Source organism: Fundulus heteroclitus, unplaced genomic scaffold (genome assembly GCF_011125445.2).
Source record: "Fundulus heteroclitus isolate FHET01 unplaced genomic scaffold, MU-UCD_Fhet_4.1 scaffold_38, whole genome shotgun sequence".
NCBI lineage: Eukaryota > Metazoa > Chordata > Actinopteri > Cyprinodontiformes > Fundulidae > Fundulus > Fundulus heteroclitus.
Window position 1 is genome coordinate 36,146 of NW_023396792.1, and position 13,261 is coordinate 49,406.

Sequence of the window (13,261 nt, forward strand, 5' to 3'; positions counted from 1 at the left end):
TTCTGTCAGAAATTCATGCTCTTATGATTCTGATAGCAATAGCAAAAAGCCGTTATCTTTGAAAGTGGTACCACTGTTAAGCTACAATGCCTGCAGCTGTTCTTCTTCGGGGCTGAGGTTGGACACAGTTGAGACGGTGATTGTAATTTTTTTTTTAATATATAGATCCCGATGGGATAGCAGGACTAAAAAGGTAAAGTGACAGACTAAAGTAAATTACCGGTGCCAAGCTGGACAATCTGTTTGACACAAGCAGATCCATAACCCAAACTAAGGCCCTCACTGCATCACATTAACCATGAGACATAGATAATAAAACTAAGTGTTTTCTTGTGAATAAACACAAAGATGTGACCACATTTTAATAAAAATGGAAACAATTTATATAGACTTTCAGGTTTAATATATTGCAGGCGTTTCATTTTTTTTTTTAAAAAGTATCTGTACAATGAAAAGTTGATCATCAAAAACAAAATCAGCAGTCATTACAGCTTGAGTTGGCTGACAGAAACATCCTTTGGTTTCTTCTTCTTGGAAGACTGCTCCTTTGCACTTTTGATCTGACTTTTGACCTGGTCCTGCAGCTGAGAGAAGAAGGCTTGAGAAGACCGGAGGGCCTTGTCCTTACCTTCATCCTGAAAGCAAAAACAAAGAATTAGATGAGTCACTTCAGAAACACAGAGTGCTATTTAAGGGTTAATGAAGTGTTTGTTTTGGTATCCTAAAGGTGTGGCTCAACCTGCACAAAAGGAAGCCAACTGTACAAAGGCTAAAAATAGATACCCAAACTGTGATATGCAGGCTATGTATGGCTTGCGCTCTGTCAGTAATGTGCCAAAAAAAAAAAAAATTCAAATAAACAAACAAACATGACGAAGCAGAAAAAGTGTTTGCAAAATTTAGAACAAAACATAGTATACCAAAGATTTGGTGACAGTGTTCACATTAAGAGCAAAAACTCTAAGGAACTGATGAGTGCAAAGCAAAGTTAAATAAAGCACTCAACCTTTAGTATTGTGGTTTTGCCTCCCTTTGAGAGTTTCTTCAGGCTTTCAGTGACCTCAGCCTTCGACGGCTTTTTGTTCTCCCCCGTTTTTCTGGCCTCTTTAAGCTTTTGTCTCTTCTCCTTCTCCTTAATCTTCAGACGCTTCACTTTCTTCTTGTGCCGTCGGTCGCGCTTCTTGTCAGTAGACGTCTTCTCGGTATCACCCAGTATGTCTCCGGCCTTGCTCTTCTCCTTTAAAAAAAAACAAAACGGGTATAAGCTGTTGCGCCACTGAAACACTGACATCACCGGAGATGTTTGTAACTGGACTGAAGCGGGCAAACCTTGACTTCTTCTGGTGCGAGCAGCGTTGCATCACTGGTGCTGACCGGAGCCACCTCCTCCATAGTGATGGATGGGAGGTTAGACACCACCTTGACCTCTGGAACCGGCTGTTCAATAAAGCAAACATGGATGAGATAATCATCATTTGCACTGTCCTGCTACCCTTTACAACATGCGAAGCATCTCATTTACAGTCAATTATTCCTTTTGACGTTTGTATTTTACTAAATTGAAATTAAATACATTATTTTTCAGTTTATTTGGTAGCTTTTTCAGTAACTGGTATCAAATAAAAAAAAAAAAAAAAAGACTCACTGGTTTTGGTGTGAAGTGGAAGTTGGAAAGTGCATCCAGCTTTAGGAAGAGCGTCTCCATAAGTTTTTGAATTTCTCCGTGAGCTGGGTTCTCCTCTTCCTCGGTTTTACTCTGAAACAGGATAATTAAATGGAGGCTGCTTGGTTTGTATTTGATATAGCAGAAATGTAAACAAGCTTAAAGTCAAACCTGAGTCTGTTTGATGTATTCTTGTTCGTAGATTTCTGCTAGACTCTGCTTGCTCTTCTCGTGGTCCAGAGTTAGCCTCTTCTTGTATTCAAAAACCTCCTCCTTGGGCTTCTCTTTACGCTCCACGTCATCAAATGCCTTATATTAACACACCATGAAGACCTTAGTTAATGAATAGATTAACAATAATAAAAAAGAACAGGCTAAACGAGAGTTTCTATGACGCACCTGGTCTTTAATCCTTTGTTTGATGATGTCCTCAAGCTGCAGGGTGGTCTCCTCAGTGATAGCAGGGGCTGAAAAACAAGATGGGGTTATGTTGTGTACCTGAAAGGCTTGTTAAATAAACTGCAACGTCAAATAACAGTGACATACTCACCCATTCTCGAGGACTGCTCAAACTCCACATCTTCCTCCAGCATGCTGTTCTCTGGACGGGTCTGAGCCGTCACCTCTCCGGACAGCTGCCACGGCTTCTCTGCCAGAGCTGCGTTCTCCAGCTCCTGGATCTTCTGGGACATCTGCAACGTCGGAGACAATTAATCGCTATTGGTGAGCTGCAGGTAACCTTGTTCCACGTTCTTCAGAAAATATGACTTGAAATCTGTCTGTATGATCCTACATAAATGACTTTTTTTTGGTACAGTGCCTTGAGACGACATGTTCTGAACTGGCTCGATATGAATAAACTGAATTAAAAATCTTTTTTCAGGTCAAAAAAATCCTTCCAACATAAAGACAGACTGGCTTGTACTGATCAAGCAATTTCTATTCAAGGAATCATCAAAGAGTTTCCTATTCCTTTGCTATTTTGATATCACAGGATATCAAAATAGCAAAAAAGAAAAGGTAAAATGATAGAAAATATTTCTTCAATTCATTGCTCAACATTTTCATACTAAACTTTCCATTTTGCTTTAATTTAAAAGGGACAGTGTATATCTAATTTGGCTTTTAATTAGCAAAAATTAAGTATTGTTTTTATAAATACATATTCTGGCAATGTCTAATAACATCACATCAAAAAATTACAGCGTTCTCATAACTTTAGTAGTTTATAAATATATAGGTGGAGGAGCCCCCACTGGGAGGCGCCATGTTGCTTCGCCATTCCTGATTTCAGTAGCTGAAAGGGGCCAAACTTCTTCAATTTGAAGAGGTGCTGTCTGTGGAGGAGTATAAAACAAGCAAAGACGACAGTAAATCATCCTATTTGCCATTTTTTGTTGAAATGGAGGGCCATCCATACTCTTTGTTGCCCAGCGAGAGGGAAAACAAAGTGACCAAGAATTTTGAACGTGTTTATATCGGCTATTATTACCAGGTGGAGATAATTCATGAGGGAGCGGGGATTTAAATCAGATGCTGAGGTTGCAGGCTTTCTTCTGGACAGCAGGTAAGTTAATTCAATATAAACAGTGAAGTTTATTGTGGCTTTTTATTAGAAACAGTGTAGCAACTACTATTTCCTCTCAGCCGAGACGGCTCATCAGTTCGTCTCTCTCTCCTTTGTGTCAACACTGAGTGGTGCAGGAATATTTCAGCCAGCCGGTTCATGCTCTCTGTAGCGCAAAAGCGGGTCTCTTTACTGGTGTTAATAGTCGTTTATATTAGACACCAAATAAGCGACTGCACGTTCAGAAACAAGCCCAAAAAACTGTGACTTGCGTATTTGGGTTTAGAAAAAAATAAAAAAAATAAAAAAATCAGAGTTAACAACAGTAAAAAAAAACATTTCACACAATGACTGTAGCTATTAGCGGTAGCTAATATATGGAGGACATGTTTACATTGCCACTTTTATGATACTCCGTGACTCCGGTAGCAGCTATGACGGGCTTAACGGCGAGGTTGTCATTTAGCACACCGCCAGAGTGAAAATCTTACACACTGGGGCTTTAAAAAGTAAATTACTTAAAAATGTTATCAGTGGTATCAGAAGTGTCAGAATTGGTACCAAATCAATTCAGCAACATCTGAAGCTGCATTACCTTCTCGTGTCGCTTCTCATATGAAGACTTTAATGCGGATTTGTCCGAGCTTGGAGCTTTTCCTCCAAAAATCTCCTCCATGTCCTCCCCCTCGCTGTCCTCGTCCCCAGACAGGTCAAAGGTCACCTTCCTCTGAGACGCTTTAGTTGCATTTGCTGTCTCATCTCTACCAGAGAGCACAGACATGCTGCCATCAACCTAAAGAGCTTCTCTGACATGTGGTTAAAGCATTGTGTAACCCTGAACACACTTACCCATCATCTCCCTCCTCTTCATCATCACCTCCCTCCTCTTCATCATCACCTCCCTCCTCATCATCATCATCGTCGTCGTCTTCACCTTCATCCTGGCTGTCCATCTCTTCATCCTCTCCATCTGACTGCTCATCGGTTTTAGCTGGTTCACCGTCCACAGCATCAAAGAAGTCTGTGTACTTGAGATCCCTGGAGCTCTTTGTCTGTTAATTAAAACAAAATTAATATTTTTTTTGTCCTCAGTATTATCGTGGCCTGCAGTAAGGTGTGATGTACATACTCTGTTTTTCTTTGTTTTTTTGGAGGACATTATCTGATCCAAGTCCAAATCATCGTCCTCATCAGACGGAAGGTCCTGAAAGTAGTCAACACCATCTTCGCCTTCGTCCTCCTTTCCCTCACGTTTGTCCATCTCATCAAGAAACGACTCCATCTCTGACAGTTTGAAGAATGTGTCGTCGACCTCAGAGGGAACGACTTTTCCTCTGGGGTCAGTCCTTGCACTCTGCTTCCTCTGCTTCTGTCGTTTCTCAAGAGCGTCCACGTCAAAATCTACATCAGAGTCTTCCTCGGAGTCACTTTCTGCCTCTGCTGCCTTTCTGCCTCGTTTGGAAGATTGTTTAGTGTCGTTCTCGTCATCTGTCTCTACTTCCTCCTCTTCTCCATCCTCTTCTGCCTCTTCCATCTCTTCGTCATCTGACAGCAAAGTTAGCGTGTTAGTTAAAGCCTCACCTATGGCCTTTTTAAAATGCTTCATCACAGCATTGTTCTGCAGCTCCAGCTCCTGCCAGATCTGCTCCTCGTCAAAGTTATCCACAACCAGCTGAGCCAGCGGGCTGCCCTTGTATCCTGCAGGCTCCTCGGATTTTTGGAGGTCATACATAGTCTTGGTAAGGGAAGTAAATTCTGCTGCAGGTCCATCTTGAAGGCTGAAAATGTGAAAAATGTTAAATCTTGCTGATCTAGAAACGCTGTTGTTATTTTTAAATGTGCGATACCAATGAAACTAATAGCAGGTTTGTGATCTCCAAAATAAAGTTTTAGTTTTAGTTGTACAAGCACATGATAAGATATCAATATGCTAGTTTAATCTTTGATTGTCTATTAAATTATAACTAACTGATTTTGATTATGTTTAAAACCCCAATCTACAGGTTTTATGACCAACGTTTGACTTTATGGACCCACAATAGACTGCCTAAGACTATTGGTCCATGTTTTAACCTTTACCTTCCAGCATTATTGGTGCATGCAGGCCAAGGTATTGTGTTCCACAACGTAATGTCATGGCAGAACCACTAAACAGATAGATGTGAAAACTCCTGTTTCACACTTATTTGTCAGTTTATTAGAGATGGAGATGTCCAGTCAACAGTCAAGAGAACCAAATTAGCTACTTGAAAGTAGAATACAAAAATAAAAACATTGAATCTAATCATTAAAAGCAATAAAACTAAGAACCACCCGATTTTTACTCCGTGAACGCATCAACCAACTGCAAATACTTTAGATGAACATTTGTCAGTTTGATAACAATCAGGAGCAGGTAAGGGGTATATATATATATATATATATATATATATATATATATATATATATATATATGCTTTGATGTTTAAAAAAAGAATAGTCTCCTATGTCCCTGCTGCATTGAAGAATGCAAACTATCAAAAACCCTGCAGAACTGGTCCTTTTTTTTAGGCTCTACAGTATTTTTATTTTTTTAAACCATGCGGATTTTTTTTTGTTTTGTAGTATAGGGATTATTTTACTATTTCTTGTGTGTTATTCAACTTTTCTACATTTTTTTTGTTGTTCCTACTTGCTAATGCTACACAGTTAGCTTTAGCTGAGCGCTAGCCAGGTGGAGCTCCGCTTATTGATTACGGAGCAATAATCTGCATCTGTTTCACCTGAAAAAGCTACTTGCCTCAGAAAGTTCTCTGGCTGTGCCGTGTTGGCGTTTATTATCTTGACACAGTCCTCCAGCACTCTCCTCATTTCTCCGTCGGCCATGTTTCCCCTCACATGTGTGTTCGTCTGAGTGTCACGGGTAAACAGGGTCGAAGGGAAACTCTTACTGCAGCAGCTTAGTTCCGAGGTACAAACATGGCGTCCGCCGTACTGAAGGTTGCAGGTTTGTGTTTACGCTGATTGTTGTATAACACCAGCTTCTACACTCTACTTATTTATACCGCCGTTATTATCAATCGGGCGTTTTTTTTTTTTTTTTTTTGCCTTGTCTGATGTGACAATAAAGGATATTTTAAGGTTGCTGGACAGAACTGTGCGCAAGTTACACATAGTAGCTATTGTTTACATCGTTGTTCTTTAGGTTTGATTTGCTTGGATGCATTTTAATGAAGGCATCTAGGATTCACTTTTACTGACAGAGAAACACATTCTTCTCATTCTGTCTGTTCAGTGAGAAAAAGTAGGGCCGATCTAATCCACATGTTTGTTCCATATTCCATATTAAAGTCCAAACCCTTCTAAACATTGTGGGGCTTTATAAAGACATGAAAAGTAGCACATTTAAACCTATAGTGACAATTGTTTATTGTAAACAACTATGGGAAACAGTTTCGGGAAAACATATCCATTTCCAGACTATTCCCTGTCCTGTTGTCTAAATGTTGAATCCAGCTTTCCACCTTTTCATGTCCACCCATCTAGTCACAGAGTCTAAAGTTTATTCTGTGACTTAGCCTTTGCTCATCTCAAGATATGTTAGAAGATTCTATAGAAAAATTATTTCCCCTTAAAGAAAATGCCAAACTTCAGTTTCAGTTTACTTTTATTTAAAAAAATAAAATAAAATAATGTGTTTTAAAATGCCTAACAAAGTAAGACACGAACAAAGTAAAACATACACCACAATAAAAAAAAATGTGATTAATAAAATCTTCAAAACCATTACAATTGGAAAATGCTTGGCAATAAAATAAAAAATAGCTGAGAGAATAAAAACAAATATAAGATGGTACATGGTAACATTAAAGCATTGATCTGGCTGTCTCTAAGGCAGATGTTCAAAATGTTTAATTTAATTTACTGTGAGCTCTTTCCAATAAGCAAATTACCCTAGACTTAAAGGTAAAGAACTTAAAGTTAAAGAGTCTTTTTTATTTTTTGGAATCTCAAAGAACGACTTTACCTTACGTTTACCTGAACTTATTTAAAAAATAAATAAATAACAGGTCAGCAAAGCCGTGAACAAACCAGTTATTAAATTCTATAAAAATCTTTTGACAAGGCTGTCAGATCTCATGATATCACTTTGTTTGTTCAGTGGCAGGCATTTCCAGATGTTCTCGTGCCGCCCTCCTGAGGGCACATTCAACAACAGCTGCTCTCCAACAGGGCGTTCCTGGATCCCTGTGGAAGCTGGGGAAACTCAACCACATAGCCATCGCCGTCCCCGACATGGAGAAGGCCACGGCTCTGTATCGAGATGTGCTCGGTGCCACTGTGAGCGAAAAAGTCCCCCTGCCGGAACACGGCGTCTACACGGTGTTTGTGGAGCTGGGCAACACTAAGCTGGAGCTGCTCCATCCTCTCGGGGAGAAGAGCCCCATCTCTGGGTTCTTACAGAAAAACAAGTCAGGAGGGATGCACCACATTTGTATTGAGGTGCGACTCAACTGATGAAACAGAAACTGTTGGTTTGAAGCCTTTAAAGTTTTACTAACATCTACAAAACAAAAATGCAGATTCTACTCACCTTTCAAAGAAGGTGACTACTATTATTACAGTGGTGTGTGAAAGTCTGGAGTCCTGTTATATCTGTGCTGGCCTTTTTCCCGGTTTCCTAAAGTAGGACTTAATCTCTGCTGTATATAGCATTTAGGGCCAAACACTCCTTCCTTTGTCCCCCATCTGCCCACACCCCTCATTTTATTTAGCAGCAACTACACAACATGCTGTCATGATCAGATTAGAGGATTGGACAGAAAATAGGAAACAAATTCAGCAGAAATATAAGAAAAATCTAAAATCACCTCCCGAAAGCCTGGATAACAAGTCTATTGGACATAATAATGTAAAATAAAGAAATAAGGTGAGGTTTAAAACATTCCCTTAGTATTAAATTTTGAAGGCTCACACCACCTGACATTCCTGAAAAGAATAGTTCAACCAATTAAGAATCTCCTGTTTACCCAACATCCATGTTTTTGGAAGTTTGAAAAAAGCTACAGTACCAAGTAGGAGCCCTGGTACGTACTGGGAGAACATGCAAAGTTCACATTGAAAGGGCCTGGCCAGGAGTGGAACCCACAACCTTCTTGCTGCAAGGCCATAATGCTGACAACTGCCCCTGTGTGCAGCGCTATGGGCCAAAGTTAGGGAATAAAATCTATACCAAATAAAGCCTTCTTTCTGAAGGATCATCCTAAACAACAATAATATGTCCTGGCTCCACCTAAATCAGGCAAGTTTTGCATAAAATGGTAATCATTGTCAGCACATCTGATAAATTATGAGTGTATCGACCATTTTCTTTACCAAAAAAAAGTTTTTCAAAGTGAAGACAGTGGTCTACATTTTTCCCTTCCCTTAGTTTGAGGAGTAAAAATGAGCGATTTAATGTTTATTTTAAATCTCGCATCGAAGATCCTCACATTAAGGATCAAGCTGATCCTTAATGTGACTTAATGTGGTCAGGTGGGCTGAAGCTTTGGGACTATTTGATTTTTATCTGAGGAATCTGGAGATGGAGAATTCCACCTTAACGGTCCTACTTTAAATTGAACTTTGGATGTTTTTATTTTCAGATGACGGCCTGCAGTGCGCTATAATGGAAATAAGCCTTCATTAAAAAAAAACTGCTTGCAATAAAAAAAATTCCAGTGAAAATTGCTGATTAGCAGAAACTGCTGAGTTTTTTTCTTCTTCTTTTGCTTACCTCGGTATTTCCATCACGTATCTTATAAATCAAGAACACAAACTCCACACAATGTGGGTGTTGCACATTTTGCTGTTGGTCAAAGGTTTGTGTCTGAAAATGCTAGGCTCAATTCTCATCATAGCAACTTAAATTCAAACTTAACATGTTGCTTTGTTCAAAACGACTGTATTGTGCATAAGTAGAGGGGGTTGACAAAGCTGACCTTGTGCTGACTTGGTGGTTGTCCCAGTTTATGGTACAGTGGGGTAAAGTGTAAGATAAACCAACTGCGGATAAATGATTGACAGAGTTTTCATCCGGCCTGCAGGTGGACGACATTAACGCTGCCGTAGCCGACCTGAAGTCAAAGAACATCAGGACCCTGTCGGCGGAGCCTCGGATAGGTGCTCACGGGAAACCGGTCATGTTCCTCCATCCCAAAGACTGCGACGGTGTGCTGGTGGAGCTGGAAGAGGCATGAGCCTCTCTGCTTTGCAGGAACTGTTGGAGCTCTCCATTTACTTCTACATATTCCTCGGCCGCTTGGATGACTCAACAATGTGTTGATTGTTCTTTACGCCACTTCTCATTTTCAGAAACTGTTGTTTCCTGATTTGGTTTTGTTTTGTTCTGAATCAGGTACAATAAGGGAGGATGTTTTGACCGTTTTCATAAAGGGGAACTGCTACCAACCGCTTGGTGACTCATTTGTTAATGTGTTTTTGAGTGAACGTTTGACATTTTAATCTAAAAGCACAAAGAGTAACTTGAAACAAGTGTGCAGCCGAAGAACCCTCATCCAGGATCATCCCAGGAAAACAGAACCCCCGCACTTGTTCAACATCCTGGGGAAATGTAGAGTTTTTATAAAGCTTCTTGATATTTTAAGGAGTTTTATGCTCCCTTTAACTTTTATAAGGTCCTTACACCCTTGTGGGACTTTAGCATCACAGATCCTCCACCATACCTAGCGAGGGTCACATATTATCTTTCGTCTGACATCAAACTCACCTGGAGTGTATGTTACTTGATAGTCTCATCTGACTAAAGGTCACTGTTCCAGTTAAAGTCCTGGTCAAATTAAGCAACAGTCACACACTTAACACTTGTGAGGATCAGACAGAAAAAGTCAGCCTTTTCTGTCGTTCTCTAACAGCCTGTTTTGAATATCTTTTCTTTTACCTCCTCATGATTCTCTTCAATGTGCATCTCGACGAGATGAATACGAGTTTTCAGTTTTCAACCAACGTAGTGGCAAAAATCAACGTCTGTGTTATGTCATTATTACACCCTAAGCAAACAGAAAGCTGTGGATTAGAAGCCCTAATATACTTGAGCCACCTTAGAAAAATAATCTATATAAAAAAACACTTCAGTAATTTTATTTTAAATGTAATAGTGAAACCCTAGACAGATGTGAAGAACGTTCAATAGAGGCTTTCACAAAAAAACAAAAACAAAAAGGACTAAAAATGGACATCCAAGGATTTTGCCTGACAAATCCATAACAATGTGTAACTAAAGACCAACAAATTAATCATCGACATGTTAGGACATAACAAAGAGAACCATAGAAAGAGTATACATGCTTCTTGAACATGCAAAACATAAATGCCAGAAAGGTTTCATTAAAATACATTCAGGAGTATTTCACAATTCAGTCATTTGGGAGCAAAAAAGTTAAAGGATGTAAATCCGGTAAGTCTCGTTGTCTTTAAGCTTCGAATCAAGTTAATCAGTCCTAGGTGGCTGAGTGAAGTTTAGTACCACAAAACTGGCCATCAAAATGCACCACAATGTATCATTTCTGCCTATTGTGCATTTATCCTGACTGATCCTATTTAGATATTTAATTTCCCACCATAAACACGCCTACAAGGGCAATGGCTGCATTATGTGGATGAGTGAAGTTCCATTCATTAACTTACCTGTTTATGTCCTTAAGTTAAATCAGAATCAGCTTCAGTCAGCAAGTTTGAGCATACACTTTACTCTCAATGAAGGCATTTTGAATGCAATATACATAATTTTCTTGTGAATATCTATACATGCATGTTTGATGTTTCTACAAAAGAATACATGGATGGATTGGTACAAATGAGCATGGTATTCATCTGAGTACTCTGACTGTTCATCAGATACAAATCCTGGGGGAAGAAATCGTCTCCGTGGCAGCTGGTTATATGTAGGTCTGTCCCGAAGGTAAACGTCTAATCAGTTTGTGTGCAGGGTGTGTGGGGCCTGCAGGGATGTTAGCTGCGCTTTGCCTGAGCCTAGACGTGAGCGTGGCCTTGTTGGAGGCAAGGTCAACCCGATGATCCTCTCTGCAGACCTCGTAAATCTGGACCCATCCTGTTTTGTGAATGAGCCAAATCGCACAGAGATAGATGTGTACCAAACAGCCTGACTAATGGCTGCTTAGACGATGACTCAGCGCTTGTGTAACGTTGTACTTCTTGACTTACCACAGGAAGTCCAGTCTCTGTTGGGCCGTATTTTAAACAGTGTCTGTCGTTGCATTTATTGGGGTCTCCATTTACGGAAATATATCTTTTGATATATGAGGTTTTTAATATTTATGAGTGGCCTTTCTGATTTTTTATTTCCTATCAGAATAGCTGTGCTAGTTCTTATGTAAACTCTTTAAATGACATCCAGAAGAGGTTTGTCAGAAATTCCGAATCACTTCTTATCTGGAAGATACTCTCAGTTTAAAGTTGCTAAAGCAAGTTCTCACTGCAAGGTTTGACAGTGTGCAGGAGTTTTGTTTTGGTGAATAATACTCCAGGGAGATTTATTGTAAACTTTATTGTAAAAGAAGAAACTGATTGAACCAATTTAACAACATTCAGTGTTAAGGTTAACAATTCGCTGGAAATTCATTTTAAAAATGTTTTTTTTTTGTCATAGTCCACCAGGTTCATCCCTTTGTTCCACCAATATTTATATTTTAACTACAATATACCTTTAATATACTGTATGTACACATGTGCATGATTGATGTTAGATATGCAGCTTTTAAAGCCATGTCACCAACTTGTTGAATCAGCACTAGAAGGAGCAGGAAACCAGCTTTCAAAAACAGCAAAAGTCTGGTGACGTATGGTAACCCTCAGGCATTTCCTGTAAAAGTTTTCATGGATGACATTGGAAGTCCCCCGACGACTTCAAAATCGCACAACATTGCGGCATAAATGTTTGGAAATGTCATTTTATCCAAAAACTTAAAGTACGCCGTATATTTTCGTTTGAAACAAAGTCATAAACACATCTTAGTTTCACTAGGAATACATAAGACTTCCGTGAAAATACTGAACGAGCTGATAAAGATGGCTGTCACCTTGAAACCCTCAATTTTAAGAGTTGTGTTTCAAATTTTAACACAAAATGAAGCAAATGGTCACACAAGGACACCAACTTGCTAAATAAGTGCAAACCGCAAATGACCTTGCCAAGATAGAGGCAGACAAGTGTTTATACAGATAAATCAAGCCTCCAGCTATTGAGATTTCAGGACACCAGGCAAATGTAACCGGTCTAGAGCTGCACTAGTTGGAAAAGTAAGATGAAGGATGACAATCTGCATGCACAAAAAAAAAAGGTGTTTTAGGGAAAAAAATGAAGGTTATCTGAATAATCTGCCAGTATGGTAGATTATTCTTTTTGCCTAGAGCTCTAATTGGCAGAAGCCAAAATAAAAAAAAGTCAAAGTTAGGAAAAAAAAAAAGGTGTCAAACCTAAACCCTTCAGGCTGAGCAAACTTACAATACGATAGCTTTGTTAGGAAGACTGGGCCACACCATAAATTGAGACTCCCTAAAAACTAGACCAGTAGCACCACAGTTACTGAGCTGGCAAAATAAGAGTCAAGATGGCTGAGGATCAAGTGGGAAGGATGGGTGTATGACATGAGACCCAAAAACCCTGATATCCCAGAATATATAATTGAGGATCTATTGTCATTGCACCACAGGTGCATGTTAAGAGCTCTCAGACCACAGATGCATTTATACTGTAGGGCTTATGAATATATAACCGTCTCAATATCCAGGGAGAAGTTGTTGCAGTTGTCAATTACCATATGTTATAGGGTTGGACAATATACATATATAAAAAAAAAAAAAATTTGATAGAAATCATATTGCTTGATATCAAATTCAAAACATTTTAAGTGCAGCCATGCCATTTTATGCTGTTGCTTAGCAACCTATTTTTAGATAAACACTGAATTCAAACTCAGCCATTTATTCAACTTTTACTGAAACAAGTTTTTATACAAAAAAAAAAAAGAAAA

General features: G+C 39.2%; 2 protein-coding genes across 2 annotated transcripts; one reads left to right on the forward strand and one right to left on the reverse strand.

The window, feature by feature from the left end:
- Positions 1 to 380: 380 nt before the first annotated feature.
- Positions 381 to 6,121, reverse strand: mphosph10 (M-phase phosphoprotein 10 (U3 small nucleolar ribonucleoprotein)). Its single transcript, XM_012850752.3, has 11 exons — positions 6,010 to 6,121; positions 4,360 to 5,008; positions 4,080 to 4,282; positions 3,826 to 3,991; positions 2,214 to 2,355; positions 2,063 to 2,130; positions 1,835 to 1,972; positions 1,646 to 1,756; positions 1,330 to 1,437; positions 1,007 to 1,237; positions 381 to 635 (listed from the first exon to the last, which is right to left on the reverse strand). The coding sequence occupies exons 1-11, from the start codon at positions 6,093 to 6,095 to the stop codon at positions 486 to 488; spliced, it is 2,052 nt and encodes a 683-aa protein (XP_012706206.2). The 5' UTR covers positions 6,096 to 6,121; the 3' UTR covers positions 381 to 485.
- Positions 6,103 to 9,663, forward strand: mcee (methylmalonyl CoA epimerase). The gene is made up of 3 exons (XM_012850770.3): positions 6,103 to 6,216; positions 7,372 to 7,712; positions 9,296 to 9,663. Exons 1-3 carry the CDS (start codon positions 6,189 to 6,191, stop codon positions 9,446 to 9,448), a joined length of 522 nt encoding a protein of 173 aa, XP_012706224.2. The 5' UTR covers positions 6,103 to 6,188; the 3' UTR covers positions 9,449 to 9,663.
- Positions 9,664 to 13,261: the final 3,598 nt, after the last annotated feature.